Source organism: Python bivittatus, unplaced genomic scaffold (genome assembly GCF_059951505.1).
Source record: "Python bivittatus isolate LINGU-HERP-01145 unplaced genomic scaffold, Pbiv_v1 ctg000850_np1212, whole genome shotgun sequence".
Lineage (NCBI taxonomy): Eukaryota > Metazoa > Chordata > Lepidosauria > Squamata > Pythonidae > Python > Python bivittatus.
In genome coordinates this window covers 1,826,894-1,849,069 of record NW_028277112.1, presented here as the reverse complement: position 1 = coordinate 1,849,069, position 22,176 = coordinate 1,826,894, and the positions used below count along the sequence as shown (strand labels likewise).

The following is a 22,176-nucleotide window of genomic DNA, read 5'->3' as shown; positions in this document are numbered from 1 at the left end:
AGTCAGCTCATCTAAAATTATACCTTGATTTTAGAATCCTAACGCAGGAAAATAAAAACTGCTACAATAATTGCAATGTTTTATGTATTTAAAATTTCATATAGTTAATAAACACAATAATAAAATGCATGTAGAAATATAAATGTCTTTCTCAGGGAAAAAAGGGGTTCCTATGTCTGTGGGACCCAGTTAGTGGGACTTAAGAACAAAAGGCTGAGAACCTTTTTCTCCAAATAGAGCAGTAATGCTGTATGATAACACTTGGTTTTTTTGCCATCTAGTGGACATCATGTATACAACGTACTGTTTCCATAATACTGGGTGATATTAATTAAAACATCAACCCACCCATACCTCAAAATTCAAAATATTGCTCTCACTTGCCAATATAAATTATTGTGTTTACATTACAGTTAGCAGTCAAATGGCAAACAACTAATAATGTATTTCACATCTGGATTTTTAAGAGTATGTTGCCAAAATTCTCACAAAATTCACCATGGAGGCTGCCATCCATACATTTCAGATTCAGACTCTTTTGCAACATAAAAGTTCTATTTTGTGTACTCAATAAGTACTGCATGCTACATTATTTTTTTGCCCATTATTTAGTGAATTGCAAATATGTGTATGAGAGAACCATATTCATTTAGTATGCCAGTTACATGCATACAGTAACAGATAACCTATAAAACGCCTAGTACTTGAAAGCAGTGTATTGTTTTTAAAAAAGTACGATTGCCTCTTTCTTAAACAGATTACTTAAATGGAAAATCTTATGATAAAATATGCTGCTAGCTGATTTTACATGAAATGAGTAAGGCCATTCAAAATTAGAGGTCCCCCAGCAAACAGAATTGTGAACTGAATGTGTTTAGTACTATGATATACAATAATCGATAGCAGTTATGTGAAAGGCCCTGAATTATTGTGTCTTTTGGAAGCAATTTTGGATTATTTGACTCTAGTGCAAATAAAATCCTAGCCATAATATTAACATTTTTTTTGACTGAACAAATATTTGAAAATATAACTCACCAAACTAGCTGTTAGAGAAGGAGCAGATTGTCCAAGAGCCTGTGTGCGCATTCGGACAAGATTGGAAGTTTCTCCACTTTGCCATGAATGTTGGGTAACAGTATTTGGCAACAAGTACCTACCTGCCAAGAAGATGAAAACAACTGTTAAGACTAAGTTCACAGTATTCAGTTCAGAAACTGTACAAAGTATTGTAAAATGAAAACAAATAAAAGCAAATCTTAGAGCTATAAACTGGACACGTTTGGAGAAATTTAACAGGAAGTAATCTTCAAACTTCTGCTTTTATAAGCTTCTAAATTCGGAGCATTCAACCAGCCCTGGATGGCAAAGTAATAATTTGATATGACAAATATAAATGAACATGACATGAATGAACAGAAATGTTTTGTTATTTACAACTCCTTTCTTCTTTCATATGGGCTACCTTTTTTAGATTAATAAACTGTTAGGTAATGACTCTGCTTACTCCTATAATCTATCCAGTACACTGTACAAGGCACTTCATATCAGATACTACCTGTCAATATAATTTAGCTGTTTGTGCTATTATTTTGTCTGTGAATGTCTGCAGTTCAAGATGTGCATAAGGATAGTCATTTAAACGGGGTTTCTAAAAGAAAACTGATACATATTTTACACCAGTTACTAAGGGTACTGCATTCTCAAAATACTAAACCAATAGTTCTCTTGACAGAAATAAATCATGGGAAGCTGAATCCTAAGGAAATCTACTATTTTTTGTCCTTTCAAAAATAAAGTAATTGCTTTAAAAAAAAAACACTGAACATCATCTAACCAAAATAAAGAAATAAAGAGCTTTATGTTTATATTAAACTACAAACAATATCATGCCAGCAGTCTCCACTCAGAAAATGGGAATTTTTTTTTTTTTTTTTTTTTGCTCCTTGCCTCTGTACCCCTTCTTCTGAATTGGATTGCCCCCAGAGGAATGCAGGGAAAAGGGTGAACTCCTTCTATACAAATAATATACTCCATAATATCAAATGTAGAAAAGAGTCTATATCAAGCATATTTTCCTCCTACAATTGCAAAATAAAATTTAACTTCAGGATGGAAAAGTAAAAAGATTCTTATTTTTAGAGTCTAGCCAGGAGTCACAGTTTATTACTGCATGCCTTCAGTTGTATCATTCCTGACCAAAACAAAAGGTGAAATATACATTTTTGTATATATGCTTAACATCAATATATGTAAATTTAATATAATCCTCATTGGTCTTAATATAAAAAATAGATAATTGATTTTAAACGAATGTTGTCAAATCCTTCCTTATTATTATCTAATTTCTTTGTGGCTACATCAAGAAACTTTATTTAAACCCAACGGGGAGGAATACAAACAGGCATAAAAAGTATGCTACTGCTTAATTCATGCATCATTTGCTGCTTACAACTTAAGGAAATTAGCATCTGTCAAGTGTATTACTCAACTACATATGGTTAAAATTAATGGACAGCACTTCTTTCACTGCCAGATTTAAAACAGAGACAAACCCCCAGTCTATTAAAGCTGATAAAATTCAATCAAAGCTAGAATTACAGCTGTCTTAATTATGTTGTCCTTGGCTATCACAAGCGAAACATTTGTACGAAACCCCATTAACAAAATTCAGCACTTTCATGCCCCTTCCCTTTTTCATACAGTAATAAAAACCATCTAGCAAACATTACTGAGGTGCTAAAATATTCACAGCAGTTTGGAATAATTGCCCAGTTAACATTTACAATTAGTGTTATTTTAATTCTTTGCTCTTTAAAAATGACTATTACTTTTTCAATATGATCTGTAATAAAGGAAGAAATGAGATTCAGCCCAACGCTTAAGCTACAATTAATGTCCATAAAAGCCAATCAGTAAAAACCTTTTAGAAATGCTTTAGAAAGTAAGTGGCACAAGCACATTTCAGATGGAATAGGCTGTGTTTTAATCAATATCACAGTTCACTGCATCAGAGAAAAACACCAAGTGATACAAAGAAAAACAAGTTTTTAAAACATGATTTCAATTCATTTTCATTGTAACAGAATTTCTTCAGATTATGAAAACATCTACTTAGATCTTTGAATATTAACTGCTTTATAATAATCTGTTACATGATATTTTGTAACTCAGTAATAAATGGATTTCTTTAATTATTTCTGTTGCTTTTACACCACTTCAATCAAAAGGATCTAAGCAGTTTACAAGACCTATATAAAAAGAATAATACCCTCCAAAAATCCATATAACATGCAATCCAACATAAATAATAACTAACACCAACATACATCCCAGGTATATTCTTCATCAAGTCCTCCATCCTGGAATTCCCAACTAAGCAGCTGGGTCTTAACAAGCTTTCTGAATATTAACAAGAACGTGGACCCTATTTCTGAAGGTTACTGATTCCACCAGAGAGGAGCTCCAGCACAGAATACTCATCTCTGAGTCCCTTCCTGCTATACCTTACAAGTAGTGAGAAAAACTAGTCTGCACTCCTTGTTGGTGTCTCTCAGGCAGACAAATTCTACTCAGAGCAGATGACCTCACAGATATCTAAGTGTCAAGCTATGCTGGACTTTATAGGTTATTACAAGCACCTTGAATTGCACATGAAAACAAAATGGCAGCCAATGCAGCTCCCACCATACTGGTGAGGTACGACAATATCAGTTCTATTAGTATACAAGCAGTTGAATTTTATAGCTGGAGTTCCCACGTGATCTTCAAGGGCAGCCCCATGAAGAGCATATTATAATAATCCAGTTGAATGATAAGGTCATGAGTGATTGTTGCCAGTTATTCCTGTTCCAGGAACGTTCATAACTGGGTCAGCCATCTGGACCTGGGCAAAGACTCCTGGCCACAGCTTCTAGCAGGAGCTCTGAGTCCAGGAGAACCCCCACATTCTGAATCAGTTCCTTTTGGGGGAGCCCCATTCAAAGTAGAATGTTGGAACTATCTTGGAATCATTCAGTTTCTGATTAACAAACACTCTCATTTTAGGTCTCACTGTATTTCTTTCCATCTAGACCTGTTTCATTACTTTCCAGCACAATTTTATGAAATTGTCAAGTGAGCAGACCTGAAATATAATTTAACTTTCACCAAGTTTACTTATTTAAAAAAATATATAATGACATGGAAATGCATAGTCTGGCCCAAAAGTACAGGAACGTGGGAAGAGAACTGCTGGATCAACCCAATGAGCCATTTAGGTCATAATTCTGCTTTTAACACCAACTAGTTAATACCTCTGGGAAGTTCAGAAGCAGGGCATTAACTCAGAAATCCTGCTTGCTCCCATTATATGATACTCTGCAACTGTTTGATAAAATGAAAAATATCTTCCACTTTCACTAAGTAAGACAGGTCTATTATTATTCTGACTTCTTCTAAAACTATCAAAAACATTTGTCATCATCATATCTTATAGACAATTTCACAAACTAATTATGTATTCTATAAAAACGATTTTATTCTGTACTGATCAACTATGTTGGCATCATTTGAATCCTTGTGCTTCTGGAGACAGGCATTCTATATTGCATCTGTATCTAGACGTTCTAAAAAACCTCTACTGAAATGAAAGAAAATATCCCAGAAAGAGGATTTGTCAGCCTTCACAGGGAGACCAAACAGAAACTAATTCTACTTTATTGTAACGCTACATTGACAGATGCTTGCAAGTCTGAACATACAAATCTCCTGCCATTTCTTTTACAGCCTGATAAGTTAGGGAGGATCCTTTCTGAGTTTCTTTCTCTGCCCGTGATGCAGCTGCGGGCTATGCCTCCTCTTATCTGATTATTCCCTAGGCAGCATCTCTTCTCCCGCATCTCCCAAGGTCATTCTCACATACCATTACAGATTCTTATGTGTTATGTGACTGGCCATGTCCACCATTTCGCAAATATTATGAATATGCAAGTTTCCATGATAGCCATTTTGTGAGTACATCCACCACATATTCTCAAAATTTCAAGTGTGACCAGGTCTAAAAAGTTTCTGTATCCATTATCTATTATGCTTCCTTAGTATCTTTTTTCCTTCTAAAATGTCTCAATTTCAATGTAGCATTGATTGATTGAATGATTGATCATGTGCCATCAAATTGGTGTCAACTCCTAGCAACCACATAGATTTTCTCCATGACAATAGTACCTATTACATCATCTAATATTATTCTATGTCTAGACAGCTTTGCCTCAGCAATGTTACTATATTGCTCCTGAGATAGCAAACATCCATTTTCCTTTAACTGGTATAATTACTAATAAAAAATAATACTCTAACAAATTTTACACTTTGAAGTTTATTGTGCAAGCTCTTCCTTCTTTGTTCTATGTTTATGTACCCTAGCATTACTGCTTCTTATATGGTTATTTTAATGATCTGCTTAATTTATTTAGAGGGTTTCCTGCAGAAGGTCAATAAAAAGATGAGTCACTTATAGTTTGCTTTGTCTAGTATTACAACTCCTCCCTCTTTATCTGCCACTTAATTCTTTGTCAGGCCTTGAAGAATTTATTTTACTTTTCTGCACATATTATACCAGTGTTTAACAGGATTCTTCTCTAGACTCTCAGGGTCAAAACCTCTCTTTCAAATGCTTTAATATGTAGGTTCTAATATGTATCTTATGTTATAAATTTAGATTTGCTGTGAAATCAGAGTCAAATACTGCTTTCTAAAGCTCAAAAAAAGTATTGAGTTTTACCTGTCTCAGGATTCACCCTAGTATCAAAGGAATTGTAAAAAATGTGGGAACAAATCAGAACCCTTTTTTAAAACCTGAATTTCTGAAGTTATTAGAACACAGTGGGATAAATTCACTACTACAGATATTTTGGCATTTTTGGGAGAAATCTGTCTTCCTATAACAGAAGCAGGAAGATGTAGAATGAACCCTGAAAAACCACTTAACAGGCAGAATTTGGTGAGAAGGTGGAACAATAGGGAATTTCTCTATTGCTGCTTTTCTGTTCTATGTTCCCCACCCCCAGTCTTAAAAAAAAAAAGTAAAGGCATTCTAAATGAACATAAAGCACTTTACTTATTGGCTGGTTGGTTGGTTGGTTGGTTGATTGATTGAATCGTTGATTGAATAGAGTTGTTGACTGAATAGAGTTGTTTCAACGAGTTGGGTGGTGACAAATTTGATATATAAATTAAATAAATAAATAAATATTTTAAAAAGTCAATGTATAGATCCACCCATCATGCAGATGTGACTCTGGGTGGCTAACACATTAAAAACAGCAAACACCAATATTAACAAATATTAAAACACCAATCTACAATTGTCACCAAGGGTAAAACAAGACAAAACAGTCAACAAAAACCTCTCAATGGGCCATCTAAATACCCAGCCCTCAGGCACTGGAGTACATCCAGGTGTTTAAAGTTTTATGAATGGCCAGCAGGATTGGAGCCAATCTAATATTAGGGGAAATGGTGTTCAAGAAGACAACCAGCACCTTAAAATCCACCTGGAAGTACACTGAGAGCCCATGCAGCTCGCAGAGCAGAGGTGTAACATAGGCATAGTGAGATGCAGGTGTATTGCCTTTCAGTCCATGAAGGGGCACAATTGGTGCACAAAACAAAGTTGTGCAAAAACCCTCCTGGCCACAGTTGCCACCTGCTCTTCAAATAGGAGCACTGAGTCCAAGAGGACCCCCAAGTTATGCACCAGTTCTGTTTGGGATACTGCAACCCCATCCAGAACCAAGGATAGAAAAACATGAATCCAAGGGGCCATAAAACCCACAGCCATTCAGTCTTGCAGGGTTGAAATAACCCATCCAGATGCTCACTGCCTCCAGACTCTAAGACAGAACCTCAGCGCATCACTTGGTCAGCTCAGGGTGGAGAGGTAAAATTGAATATCATCAGCATTCTGATGATACCTCACCCCATGCGAACAGATAACCTCACTCAGCAGCTTCATGTAGATATTACAAATGAGTGGAGAGAGTGTTGAGCCCTGAGATACCCCACAAAAAAGGAACCATGGGCTAAATCTCTCTCCAGCATTAACACTGACTGGAACTGGCCCAAGAGAAAGGAGGAGAACTAACACAAAACTGTACTTCCCACTCCCAGTCTCAGAGCTGGTCCAGAGATATCAAGCTGCTGAGAGATCAAGAAGACCCAGGATGGACCCACCACCCCCATCTCGCTCCCTCCAGAGCTCATCCACAAGTATGATCAATGCCGTTTCGATCCCATGCCCAGGTCTGAAACCTGACTGAAAAAGATCCAGATAATCAGTTTCTTCCAGGATTCTCTGAACCTGTCACACAACCACTTTTTCAACAACCTTCCCTTTAAAAAGGGAAGATTGGAGATAAAATGAAAGTTATCCAAAATGGTCAGATCCAGCAATGGCTTCCTGAGGAGAGGGTAAACCGCTACCTCTTTAAGTAGTGGTGGAACCACCTCCCTCTCTCACAGATGAATTCACCACTGCCAAGATCCAACTGCATGTCCTGGAAAGCCAGAACAAGCATATGCCTTCCATTGTGAGTTGGGATTGAGATTACTTGAGACAGGCCCATGGTTACCATAGAAGTCATGAAATCATGAGTCATGCTGGACTTCTCTCCCAGATCATGGAGACCAAAATCTTCCAAGACAATCAGCCTGCTCCAATGGCAGCAATGAGACAACTTCCAGGAGCTCATGAAGGACCACTGCCAGGCAGCTAGGCAGTTGGTTCACCAGTAGTAGCCCTAATCTATGCCTACAGCTCAATTGCATATACAGGGACCTACAACCATTTATCTTGAGGGCAGTGCTCCTCACTATCGCTAAGATCTCATGAACCATCACAGCCACTCCTCCTTCACAGCCAAGGTGTCACAGCAGCTGCAGCATCTGAAATCCAATGGGCAATTTGTTGTCCATCCAGGTTTTAGTAGTACATACCAGATCAGCACATTCATCCATGCCATTTCAAAAATGGACACAGTCTCATTCTGCACTAACCTGGTGTTTACCAGCAGCACCTGGACTTAAGTCTGTGGCAACTGGCTTAAAAGAAGAGACCTGCACTAATGCATGGATACCTCTTCTAAGGCCTACCCAGCACCTTCTACCACATCTTCGTTTGCCCATCACAATCTCAATTTACACCCTATTAAAGTGGCCTCTTCGTCTTATCCCTTTTACTTACCCCTTTCACATCCTTCACTCAGTCCAACAATATTAGCTATATACAGTATGTGAATACTGCTGCAGGCTAGCTTGGTTAATCATATAGACAATTAGCATTCACTCTAACTATCCACCTTTCTTATCTTAATATTTTCTAATCTATCCATTTATCAATTTAACAGCTTTCCCCAATCATCTTCAAACACATCACGTTACAAACCTTCCACATCTGTTCTTGTACTCAGTGGGAGAGGAGGAGAGCCCCCATCAGCATTTCATAGCTCTCACATGATCTGCATAATATAATAAGAGTGCCAGTGTGATGACTGTAGAGAGCCAGTTTGGTGTAGTGGTTAAGGCATCAGGCTAGAAACCAGGAGACCAGGAGTTCTAATCCTGCTTTAGACACAAAACCAGCTGAGTGACCTTGGGCCTCTCACTCTCTCTCTCAGCCCTAGGAAGAAGGCAATGGCAAACCATTTCCGAAAAACTTCGCCAAGAAAATGGCCAGGTCTTGTCCAGGCAGTCACCAGGAGTCAAAAACTGGCTCAAAGGTGCGCGCGCGCACATGCGCACACAAACACACAGTGTAATGTAGTTTGTAATGTGATGTGTTTGAAGATGATTGGGACTAGGAGCAGGGAGCAGGGAGACCCAGATTCTAGTCCACCCTCAGCCATGGAAGCTCTCCAAGAAACTTCAGGCCAATTACACTCTTAACTCAACCTTTCCCACAGAATTGCTGCTGTGGGGAAAAATAGGAGGAAGGAACACTTATGAATAATCCCTCGGGATCCTGTACAAAAAAGGGCGGGCTATAAATCAAATAAGTCCTAACTTCACTGCAGCCTCTTGTTTGTTCTTCCCAAGGACTTACTCTGACTCTGTCCCAAACAGGTTGGCTTAAGCAAAGAATATACTTTAAAATATCGGCCCCAACACTCCCCGTGGTTTACGGAGGAGTTGAGGGTGCTGAAGAGGGTCAAGAGACGTCTAGAGCACTGCTGGAGGAAGACACAGACCGAATCCGACCGAACACATGTTAGAGCTGCCATTAAGGCCTACATTGTGGCAATAAGAGCGGCGCCTTATTGCGTCCGCAGAGTGCTGCCTGGCGGCCTTGTTTGGGATCACCAGATCCCTCCTTGGTAAGGGGGACCTGGAGATTCATTTGCAGGGCTGCATGGAGGAATTTGCAGAGCACCTGCAGGATAAAATCGCTCGGATTCGCTCCAAGTTGGACTCTGAGCTTGGCGCAAGGTCTGGGGAGATACCAGGGGATTGTTCTTGCCCAATTATCTGGGAATGTTTGATCCTGTTGTTCCTGAGGAAGTGGACAGGATCCTCCAGACTGTGAGGGCCACCACTTGTCATCTGGACCCATGCCCCTCCTGGCTGGTGAAAGCAGCTCGGGAGGTGACATGTGGTTGGATCCAGGTAATAGTTAATACATCCTTGCAGGAGGGATTGTTTCCAGCGCCCTTTAAAGAGGCGCTGGTGCACCCCCTCCTCAAGAAGCCTTCCCTGGATCCTACCATACTGGACAATTTTCGTCCAGTCTCCCACCTCCCCTTCTTGGGGAAGGTGGTTGAGAAAGTGGTGGCTTCACAGCTCCAAAGAGTTCTGGAGGAAACTGATTATCTGGACCCTTTCCAGTCAGGTTTCATGCCCAGCTATGGAATGGAAACGGCATTGGTCGTACTTATGGATGATCTCTGGAGGGAGCGGGATGGTGGAAGTGCGACCATCCTTGCTCTCCTTGATCTCTCAGCGGCTTTCGATACCGTCGACCACGGTATCCTATTGGGACGGCTCAGGGATCTGGGGGTGGGCGGAACAGTTTTGTGCTGGTTCACCTCCTTTCTTCGGGGCCAGTCCCAGTCGGTAGTGATAGGGAGCGAGAGGTCCCATCCTCGGCCCCTCCTTTGTGGGGTGCCGCAGGTTTCGGTTCTCTCTCCGCTCCTTTTCAACATCTACATGAAACCGCTGGGTGAGATCATCTGTCATCATGGGATGAGGTATCATCAGTATGCTGATGATACGCAACTATATATCTCCATCCCTGGTGAGGTACAGTAAGTGATGCCGTGACCGCCCTCTCGCGGTGCCTGGAGGCTGTGACAGTCTGGATGGGGAACAACAGGCTCCAGCTGAACCCTGGCAAGACGGATTGGCTGTGGGTTAATGGCTCCTCTGTATCCGGGACACTGTCATCGTTGGTGTTGGATGGGGTAGCACTGCCTCAGACAGACCCAGTGCGTAATTTGGAGGTCCTCCTGGACTCACGGCTCCTGCTCAAAGAGCAGGTGGCAGCTGCAGCCAGGAGGGCTTTTGCACAGCTTCGGGTTGTGCACCAGTTACGCCCTTTTCTAGATCGGGATGCCCTTTGAACAGTCACTCATGCCCTTGTTATCTCCCAGATAGACTACTGCAATGCGCTCTACATGGGGCTACCCTTGAAGAGTATCGGGAAGCTTCAGCTGATCCAGAATGCAGCCACACGAGTGATTTTTGGGGTCCGAAGGACCCATATAACACCTTTGCTCCGTGATCTGCATTGGGTACCGGTTTGCTTCCGCGTCCAATTCAAGGTGTTGGTTATCACCTTTAAAGCCCTACATGGCATGGGGCCAGGCTACCTGAGGGACCGCCTCGCCCCCACGATCTCAACCCGTCCCACCCGATCTCACAGAGAGGGCATGCTCCAGACCCCCTCGCCAAAAGAACTCCGATTAGTGGGGTCCAGAAGGCAGGCCTTCTCTGCTGTAGCCTCCACCCTTTGGAACATCTCGCCCCCAGAGGTGAGACAGGCCCCCTCACTCCCGGCCTTTTGGAGGGATTTGAAGACTTGGCTCTGCCATCTGGCCTGGGGTGGGGAGGGAGGTTGTCAGAAATGGGTTGGCTAGCCCCTTAGTGGCCTGGGGTGGCCTCCATCAGTCTCTTGGATTTTTTATCTTTTTTCTATCTGTGTAAGTGTGGTTCTTTTTATAACTTTTAATTATGTATTTATGGTTTTAATTCGATGTAAACTGCCCAGAGTCCCCATTGTGGGGAGATGGGCGGGGACAAGTCTACTAAATAAATAAATAAATAAAATAAAATGCCCTGTCCAGATCTCCCCAAATCTTTCATCACCACCCAGCAGTCCTCTTCAGCAGAAAAATGTATCTATACTTCAATGCCACTTGAACTCAACTCCTTGTTCTACTCGCACCCTCCACAATCTCTCTCACTACTGCTCTGGTAGTGCTGACAGTAATACCTGACTTTCTCTGTCAGCTTTTGAGACCTCTCACAGCAGTCCCTCTGGCCAGTCCCTCTGGCAGCCTTCTGGGGCACACCTTTCTCAGCGCAGCTTATTGGAAGGTGGAGCTAACAAACCGGCAGCAAATTCTTCCACTGCCCAAACACACTCTTCCAATGTATCTAACCTCTTTTCCACAAGTTCTTTCTTCAACTTCATTTGCTTCATGGGAGCATCATTACCATACTCTTTACTTCCCACCACACATTTATTATCTGTTAGAATATTTACAATCCCTTCTGTTCTACATAAACTACCTAAGAATCTGTAACCCCCATTAGTCCTTTGATGTAGTCCAGACAAGAAACAGAATGATGAATGCTATCTCTTTCTTTACTGTCAGGTTACATTAACATAATCTTTCAAGTATTCCTCCCCTTCTTTCCTTTTACTCTCTGGAAAACTAGGGAGGGTCCCTTCTGAAGTGCTTCCCACACCCCCTCTGCTTCTGGGAGCTGAGATACCTTTTGCATGAGGGTTGTCTAGGCTGCGGCTATTCCTCCTGTCTCCCAAGATACAAGGTATGTCTCCCACGTACCATTACATCCCCTAACTAAAACATACATTCACTAAGCAAACAAATCTTGTCAGAGGCCATCTTTAAAAAAAGTAGCTAAATGCATGTGTAAATGAAACCCCAGTTAGAACTTTTTAATGTAAAAAACACTGACTACAGAATCTCTCTTCTCCCATCCTATCCACAAACTGATCACAAAATTAGACAACTATGTATACTGAAACAAGAAACAAAAATCAACTAAAGATGGAGTAAAGATACATTTATTACCCATTTACAATAAAAAATATGTTTTAAAAAAGGATGCACTGTATGCCAAATGATGAAGGGTGCTAGAAGGAGAATATTAGATGATTGTATGGAAATGATTATGTAACGTTGAAGAATTACTTGAAAGAAATTTTGATATCCAAGGGGAAAAAATTAAGAAAGGGAAAATGCTGTAAGAAAGTTGAAAAATATAAGTGATGTATAAATGATGTAACTGGAGAAGTATTAAAATATGGATATTTGCTTATGTTGGGTGACTTATTTAATGTTATCTGAAGACTGAATCTCTGCCTGATGATTGGAAGATTGCCATTATTATACCTCTAAAAAAGGAAAGGTAGTTATAGGGGGATTAATTTGTTAAATGTGCCCGGGATGGTGTTTGGCAGAATTCTGACTGAAAGGATACAAGTGGTGAAAATGAGTAACATCTGTGAAGTACAATGCAATTTTATGCAGAGCAGGGAATATGCATACCAAATTTTTCTTCTTCAAAAGGTCATATAAATGTGAAAAAGACAGTTTATTGTATGTTTGTTGATTTAGACAAAGACTACAATAAAGCAAATCGTCGGAAATTATGGAATGTTTTGGTTAAGGTTGGCACTGGCAGTTGGCTGCTGAAAGCAGTAAACATTGCATATGATGGAAATGAAGCATATATGAGAATAAATGGAATGCTTGTAAATGGTTTCAACACTGAGAAAGAAAACATGTGATAGGTTCTTGGTTGTTTAATGTATTTAGGAATAAATGGATAAGAAATCCTTATAATCACAGTAGAAATACATTGGTTGAGGAGATGAATGTATGCAGATGATGCCATGTTGTTGGCTGAAAACCCAAATGACATGCAGAGAATGCTATCCCATAGAAGAGAATATCTGTAGCTCAGGTTTGAACTGTGGAGTTCTTGGTGCTCTCTGAGCTTGGTTGTTTGCTTCCTGTCAGGCCTAGCCCGAGGAACTCCAGGAGACCATGCAAGTTCTGTTCAACAATGTTTATTAGCTACAACCTCTATCAAGAATCTTCCCAGACTGAAAACTCCATTCCCACAGTAGCTATGAAAATAGAGCGAATTCCTCAGGGAGGTGCCAGCCTCATCCTCTTATCTCTTCCTCGTCCCTCTGGAGACGAAAGAGGATGCTTGCCTCCCTGAGTGTGGCCTTCATAATTCCATTCCATCACACTTGCAGACCATTACCCAACTAGGTAACATCATTAGTACAAGCAAACTACCAAACTCAGAGAGCACCAAAAACTCCAGAGAATGTTATGTATATATGATGCAATGCAAAATATGGATTTGAAAATTAATATATCAAAGACCAACACAATTATACTCAACAGGTGACAGTGACTCAACAACTGGAAAATATACATAAATGGCAAGAAATTGGAGAGAGAGCAGATGGTAGAATGATCACCAAAGATAATTAAACAGCTGGAGAACCTTTAACATGTACAAATGCTGGTAGAAGAATAGTGAGTACCATGTGGTTTACTGTGAAGAACAAGTGTTTGTCAAAAGAAACCAAAATGGCTGTATGTAAAAGTGTGCTTCCACTTTGTTATATGGAAATTAGAGTTGTCTATGTCAGGAGATATATAAAGATAAGTTAAATGTAGAGGGAAATGGGTATTTAACTATGGTACACAGGTAGTCCTCGGCTTACGACCATAATTGGGACCGGAACTTCTGTCGCTAAGTAATGTGGTTGTTAGGGGAAACATCACTAAAAAGTCCCAGTAGTCCCAGTTGCAGTCATTACACCAGGACAGAGCCATCATTAGGCGAGTAGCTCATGCTTCTCCTGCCCTGTGCTCGCCTTCACTTCAACTCCCTCCACCCACCTATCTCCCCTGCATCTCTGCCCTTTTGGTCACCCTGCACAGCACCATTCCTTGGCAGCGGCAACAGCACTGGGCTGAATTAGAGACCAGGGCTGCCAATGCCCCCAGGCCTCTACTTCAATCCCAGAGCAGCCGGCACTGCTGCTGAGGAGTACCACCTCAAGCCCTGCACCACAGCCAGCCACCCCAGCACCCCAGCGCAAAACCCCAGCTGCCCTGCCATTCTGCACCCCACAGGCCCTGCTGTGCCCAGCTGACCTTTACCATTTTCCTCCCACTGCTGACAAGGCGTGCCTGGCCTGCCTTATGCAAGGCAACTGCTGGCCACAACAGCCCTTCTTCCTCAGCTGCTTGCACCATTCTCCAATGCGCAAGCACCATTCTCCATGTTGCGCGCCCCATTCCCGCACTGCTTTGGAAAGTATTTGGAAGGATTCTGAGGTCTTCCAAGGCATTGTGAGTACGGGGCATGCCTGCCATTCTCCAAATAGCATGCCCCGTTCTTGTGATACTTTGGAATACCTCAAAATCTTTCCAAAGGCTTTCTGACGCAGCACGGTAACGGGGCACACAAGATGGGGACTGGCTGGCATTTTGCACTGTGGTGCTGCGGTGGCTGGCCATGATGCAGGGCTTGAGGTGGTACTCCTCAGCAGTGGTGCTGGCTGCTCTGGGACTGAAGTAGAGACCTGGAGGCAGTGGTGGATGGCTGAGACTGCTGAAGGCTCCAGGACTCTAATTCAGCCCCAGTACAGCTGCTGCCAAGAAATGCCACTGTGCAGAACACCCAAAAGGGCAGAAATGGGAAGGAAGATAGGTGGGTGGGGGGAGTTGAAGGGCCCCTGTGGTTGTAAGTGCAGGCAGGCTGCCAAGTGCCCGAATTTCGATGATGTGACCATGGAGACACTGCAACAGACGTAACTTCAGATGCCAGTAAGTCCCTTCATTCAGCACCGTCGAACTTCAAATGGTTGCTGAACAAATGGTCTTAAGTCGAGGACTACCTATATGCTAAAGCAAGGAGAGGGTCAAGAATGAATATGTACTGAACAAATGTATGTTGAATACAAAAGTGAGTAACCAGTATGATATGAAAGAAATACATTGAGGTGCATATACATTGGTCTTATTTTCAAAGAAAATAAAACTGCAAAAGAAATACATGAAAGAAAAGAAAAGGGAAAAGTTGAGGGGAAAACTAAGAAAGTTGTGGTTGGATGGAATTAATGATACCCTGAAGAAAAGAAGGTGAGAAGTGTAGAGAACAAAACACAATGCATGAAGTGGTATATGGATATACTGTAGTGGAAGCAAGAATGCTTTGCAAGGTCTAGAGAAATACAGTGGATAGCCTTAATGTAAACTACTTTTAGGTACATTTCCATTTCTTTTTCTTATCTCATGCCTTTTATTTGTTGGTTTACTATTTCTTATGCCTTTTCTGCACTCTGCACAATGTTGCTTATCCTGGAAAACAATAGTGTTGGACATGTATATATGTATATTCAAGCATTTACCCACACAAGCTTCTCTGGTATTTCAATTTGACCATAAACGATGGTTGTCCAGAAAGGCCTAACAATGTTAATTGAATGTAAATCACTTTCCGGGTCTTGAACAACATTCAAGCAATATCAAATAGAATATAATTGAACTATCCCTGGGATATTTTATGAACTATTATCATTAAACAGAATGCTAACCAGATTGGTGGTAATTCTAGTATTTCATTTCATTTCATTTCATTTCATTTATTTCATCTCATTTCATTTATTAAATTTATATGCCGCCCATCTCACCCAGAGGGTGACTGCATATTTTTAAAATATGTATATATCTGTTAAAGCATTATTCGGTTTTGAGGAATAAGTATATAGACATGCCAGGTAGACAGTAGAATAACAGCAGAGGAGAACCAGTGAGGGTGAGGATGATGAGAGAGCAGTTGTCATAGACAATGAGGTCAGTGAGAGAGCACTGGTTTCTGTTTTGCTTACTGACATTAGTCAATAAGAACATGAGTCCAAAGGCACTCTGTCCCCTCAGTGGTCAATCAGATATTTGTAGAAATCCCTCAAGCTGGAAAAGTGTGTTTTTAAGGATATGTCCATGAATATTGTTACATGTCATTTTTCTTACCAGTCAGAGCTCCTCCAAGACTTCCTCTTCTAAATGGTCGCCCTTCTTCACTGAGCTGCCTTTTAAATTTCAGTGATTTTCCAGGGCCAGAAGAAACTTCAGGGTTACTGGATTTTCGAAATGGCATTGATGGAGGAGACAGTATACTATCAAGCTGGAAAGAGAGAGAGAGAGAGAGCTATTGAGTCTAGGTTACAGTTATTGTGAAAGCATTTGGAAAATTAGTCATTAAATGTTAAGTCTTAAATTGGGGGCACATTTACACAGAACCAAATCCATTAAATTTAGCGGGGCTTCTTTCTAAATAAAACGAATAGGAACAGTGAAAAAAATAGCAAAGCTCCTGGAAAAGGCAACTGAAATAGTTATGGTTAGAGCGTCTCGCCTAAGCATCTAGGGCTTGCTAGCCTGGAGTGAAGAGAGATAAGAGGATATACAGCAGAGGTATATAAAATGATTGAAATGTCACTGGAGAGACATTTCTCTGTCTCTCATAATAACAGAACCAACAGTCATCCATTAAAACTACATGTGGGGAGATTCAGGACTGATGAAAGAAAGCACATACAAAATAAATAAGTAAACTGTGGAATTTGCTGCCACCATATACAATGATGTTCACCAACTTAATAGTTTTAACAGCAGTTTGGATAAATGACAGAAGGATCAGACTACTAGTATGGCTTTAATTTTATCCTTGGTTTTATGTTTCTGTTATGTCCTTTATTATAAATCATTGAGATATTTCAATAGTCAACAGCTTGAAAGAAAGAAAGAAAGAAAGAAAGAAAGAAAGAAAGAAAGAAAGAAAGAAAGAAAGAAAGAAATTTATGTTGTATGTATTTGCAGAGTTCCTTATCTCCAATTGCCAGAATCCCTAGCTAAGGCAAAAAAATGGATTCCACTTTCCTCTCTACCCTGGAATTAGATTATGAGAATTACTCCTGAAGTTGTGCCAAACTTCAGAAGGTTTAACACAATGACGAGGAAGATCCTGAGCATTTCACAACTCCAGGCTAATAAATATGATCAAGGCAATCAGGGCCTCTTAAAAATAGCATAAAAGGAAGTTTTTGCTCTCTTTCATCAGCTGAAGTGCTAGAAAGGGAGGGGGTGGCCCTTATTTTCCACAGAGTTATATCTCAGAGCCAGGAACCACAACTGAAATTTCAGGTATATTTACCACACAATCACACTGAACAAAATGAGACTGCTAAGTAAATACGGACAGGAGTTCCATTTTTTTAACATAATAGATACCCATGAAATTTCACTGAAAAGTACATGGCCTCCCAACTGAATATAACACAAGCTTCACAACCTACCAAAAGGATAATCCTCCCTTACATCAAAGACTCCCTTACAACAATCTACTCAAATCATTCAAAGTAACTACAGCACTCAAAGTAACAAAGCTGTACAAAAGTTCTATGCAAATCCAAAACACCCAGTACCAAAAGAAGACGAAATAGGAGTCATATACAAAATAAAATGCAAAGACTGTGAACATCACTACAGAGGACAAACAGGTATTAGCCCAGCAAAACATATCCATTAATACCAATTCATGTATGTTGCAAAGAATTAAAATACTATTTTTATCATTTACAGACAACTATATCGTGAAGTTCAAATATTAGAACTGAAAGGAATTCTTCATGGATTTAATCATGGAATTTCACATCCAGATTTCCATTTTAAAATATTGTTGGGAGAAGTAGAAAAACCACCAGATGGCACTATACTATAATGAACAAAACAGCAACAACTTACTTGCCTGGATATTGTAACTATACCCAGAAGAATTATTCCCAAAGAAGTTTATTGTATCTTCAAGAAGCTACCCTATCTTGGGCACTCCACTTAGAAGCAAGATCTAATAAAAGGGAAAAATCCTTCTAAATTAGGCAAAGGTCCAGCATCCTATTTCCATTCAGATTATTTTAGGAAACATACAGTGGTGTTTAAAATTTTGTGAATCCTTTTGAATTTTCAATATTTTTGCATAAATATGACTTAAAATGTGATCAGTTTTCCACACAAGTCCTAAAACTAGATAAAGAGAACCCAATTAAACAAATGAGTAAAAATATATATATATACTTGTTCATTTACTAAGGAAAATTATCCAAAGCTACATATTTGTGTGGGGCAAAAGTATGTGAACCTCTAGGATTATCAATTCATTTGAAGGGGAAAGTAGAGTCAGGTATTTCAGTCAATGAGATGATAATCAGGTGTGAGTGTGGGACGTCCTACTTTATTTAAAGAACAGAATTCTGGATATTTACTATCAAAGCCTGATCTTTACCAAACAGGTATGTGGAAATGTGTCATGGCTTGAACAAAGGAGTTTCTGGGGACCTCCAAAAACAGTTCATTATGCTTCCTAGGCTGGAAAAGGTTACAAAACTATTTCCAAAAAGTCTGGACTCTACCAGTCCACTGTCAGGCAGATCATGTACAAATGGAAGCAATTCAATCCCCCAGAGTGGTCAACCAACCAAAATCACACCAAGAGCAAAGAATTCCAGGGTAATGTCTAAGGAGCTAAAGGCTAATCTTGCACTGGTGAATGTCAGTGTTCATGAGACCACCACCAGGAGAACACTGAACAACAATGGTGTGTATGGCAGGGTTGTATGGAGAAAGCTATTACTCTCCAAAAAGAACACTGCTGCCCATCTACATTTTGTGAAAGACCATGTGGACAAGCCTGAAGGCTATTGGAAGAATGTTCTGTGGACAGATGAGACTAAATTAAAACTTTTTGGCTTGAATGAAAAGCGTTATGTTTGGTGAAAGGCAAACACTGCATTCCAGCGTACGAATCTTATCCTATCTGTGAAACTTGGTGGTGGCAGTAACACGGTTTGGACCTGATTTGCTGCCTCTGGACCAGGATGGCTTGCCATCATAGATGGAACTATGAATCCTGAATTGTACCAGCAAATTCTACAGGAAAATGTCAGGGATCTGTCCATGAACTGAAGCTCAAGAAAAAGTGGGTCATGCAGCAAGACAACAACCCAAATCAGGCAAGTTGTACAACTAAAGAATGGTTAAAGCAGAAGAAAGTTAATGTTTTGGAATGTCCAAGTCCAAGTCCTGACCTTAATCTTATAGAAATTTTGTGGAAAGACCTGAAGAGGGCAATTCATATGAGGAAGCCCACCAACATCCCTGAATTGAAGCTATTCTATATGGAGGAATGGGCTAAAATTCTTCCAAGCCAATGTGCAGGACTGATCAACAGTCATCAGAAATGATTAGTTACAGTTATTGCTTCCCAAGAGGGCACACCAGTTACTGAAAGCAAAGGTTCACATACTTTTGCCACACACAAATATGTAGTTTTGGACCATTTTCCTCAATAAATAAATGTTCACATATAATGTTTTTGACTCATTTGTTTAATTGGGTTTTCTTTATCTAGCTTTAGGACATGTGTGGAAAACATATGTTTTAGTTATATTTATGCAGAAATACTGAAAAATCAAAAAGGCTCACAGACTTTGAAGCACCACTATATAAGCAAGACACAAGAACAGCAGCTCTCTGGTTGCTGTTTCTAAATCCAGAAGTTCTATTCTAGCCATCCTAACAGGAATTAGCAAAACAATCTTCCACGAAGCCTTTTTCTTCCCCCCCCCCAAATGTAAATGCAGATCTATTACATCTTTTGCAGTGAAACAAACTGTGAAATAGAATAGCTATCCTTCTGAATCTAACACCTATCCACTTCACTGTGTAATCCTGAATTCCACTATTATGGGAGATGGTAAAACCTCTCTCTACTAATGGAACATCATCCAGTTTTCTAGGCCTTACTCTTGCACACTTGTACTTGTTTTATTCCTAAACTAAGGGCCAAATATTTTGCTCTTCCCTTTAAGGTCAACTCTATTCTGTACATTTATATATCCATAGGTATGTATCTATCGACATTTGACAACTGAAAGCCTAAACCAGTAGCAGCAGAACAGCAATGGATATAACACAAAACTTAGCTACTTTTCTAGAAGTTTCTGACGACAACTCCACCAGTAAGCTCCACCAGATAACTCCTTTTCTGACCTACCAAAGTAATTTAGCAGCAAAAGAGTTACTAAGTCTGTGAGCCAAGCCATACCAAAAATGCAGTGCATAAGCCATGCATGACAGATTCAATTTCCCCCAAGAAGACATAATCAATCTTGCATTAGATGCTGTTATTCTCTTCCAGAGTGAATTCAAAAACCATTGGAGCATACCTGGGAAGCAGTTTGGCAAAATTTTGATTGAGATATGACAATGAACGAAATTTCAGAAGTACAAGTACAGCTTTATGTCAAGCAGGGGATGTGCACACCATATTTTTGCTCTTCAGCGGGTGATTGAGAAACATACAAATGCAAGAAAATAAGTTTATTGTGTGTTTATTTACTTCATGATACATTTCATCTAAATCAAAATCAATTATGGAATACTTTCCAAAAACATGGAAGTGGAGAGTGGTTGCTGAAGGAGACAGCAGCAGCATATGATGGACGTAAAATTGTGTAAGAATAAATGGAATCTTTTAGCGAATGGGTCAGCACTCAGCATTGTTTGTTTAATATTTTATGGATAAATGTGTAAGAAATGCTTGTGCTTACATTAGAAGTGTATTGGTCAGGAACATAAATGTGTGTATACTTGTGTGAGAACCCAAATGTTGTGCAGCAAATCTTAAAAATCTTGTATGATACAAGCAGAGGCACAAATCTGAAAATTAATATATCAAAGACCAAGTTAAGAGCATTTGACAGGCAGAAATGAACAGAAAGGTTGCAAGCTATACATACTTGGTAAAAAACTGGAACAAGTAGATGAATCTATGTTACCTTGGTAAAATGTTTACTGGAAATGAGAAAATGGATTATGCAAAGGCTAGTAAAAAGGTAGTAGGTAACTGCCTTAGTGATCTGTCATGAGGTCTAAAGAAAATGGCTTTGTAAAATGGCTATGTAAAACTTGTGCTTCTGCCTGTTTGCTATATGGTGGTGAAAATCAAATATGTCAGAAGAAAGAGAAAAGCTGGATGCAGTAGGAATAGGTTACTTGAGAAGCATGTGTGATAAAACAAGAAGAGATAGGTAGGGTCAAGAATTAATGAGTGATGTGTATTTGATGTGAAATGAACATAAAAGTGAGCGACCAATATGAAAAAAAAATATGTTGAGGTGGATTGGTCATATATACAGAATAAATAAGGACTAAATGGCAAAATGGAAAAGTAAATTAGTCAAAAGAAAGGAGTTGGATGGAGTTGATGAGATCCTCAAAAAGAGAGAGGAGAGAAATTTGAAGAAAAAAGACAACATGTGAAGAAATGCATGAACATGATGGAAGAAAGGATTGCTTGGAAGGATAAAAAAGTATCGTGCATGGAACATATGGATTTAGTTAGGTTTTCCTTTCTTTTCTCATACCTCTTACTTCCTATCTTTATGTTATTTTGCTTCCTAAGGCTGTTTATCTGCATTTTTCATAATACTGCTCCCCAAGGGAACAGTGTCATGGATAGATATGATGTTACGCAGGCCTATGCTTAGTGTTCTTTGTATCACAATGCTTTAGAGTCCAATTGAAGATGGTACACTGCTCCAGCTTGGTGTTTCAGTTCATGGCACACCCAATCACATGGAAAAATAAATGTTTATTACTCAACTGAGATAAGGGAGTTTCTATGTATAAATGTCTTTTGAACCATGCTTAATAAAGGAAGAAACCAAAGGTCTATTTTGATTCTACAAAAAAGGGGAAAAATATAGTGCTATATCACAAATTTGGATTCCATGGCTTAGAAAACTGAAATGAAACAGAATAATAACTTACCAGTTTCTGCCATTCCAATGATTTCTTCATA

The 22,176-nt window shown here is 39.8% G+C and overlaps 1 protein-coding gene across 4 annotated transcripts in view; it reads right to left on the bottom strand.

The window, feature by feature from the left end:
- Positions 1–22,176, bottom strand: part of MAST4 (microtubule associated serine/threonine kinase family member 4) — a 227,359-nt gene that overhangs the window by 184,986 nt on the left and 20,197 nt on the right. For all 4 annotated transcript variants that reach the window (XM_088130318.1, XM_088130319.1, XM_088130320.1 and 1 more), the window contains exons 2-3: positions 16,287–16,440; positions 1,039–1,160 (exon numbers count right to left, since the gene is read on the bottom strand). In XM_088130318.1, coding sequence (XP_087986444.1) covers positions 1,039–1,160; positions 16,287–16,440 — 276 coding nt within the window. The remainder of the gene's footprint in view (positions 1–1,038; positions 1,161–16,286; positions 16,441–22,176) is intronic.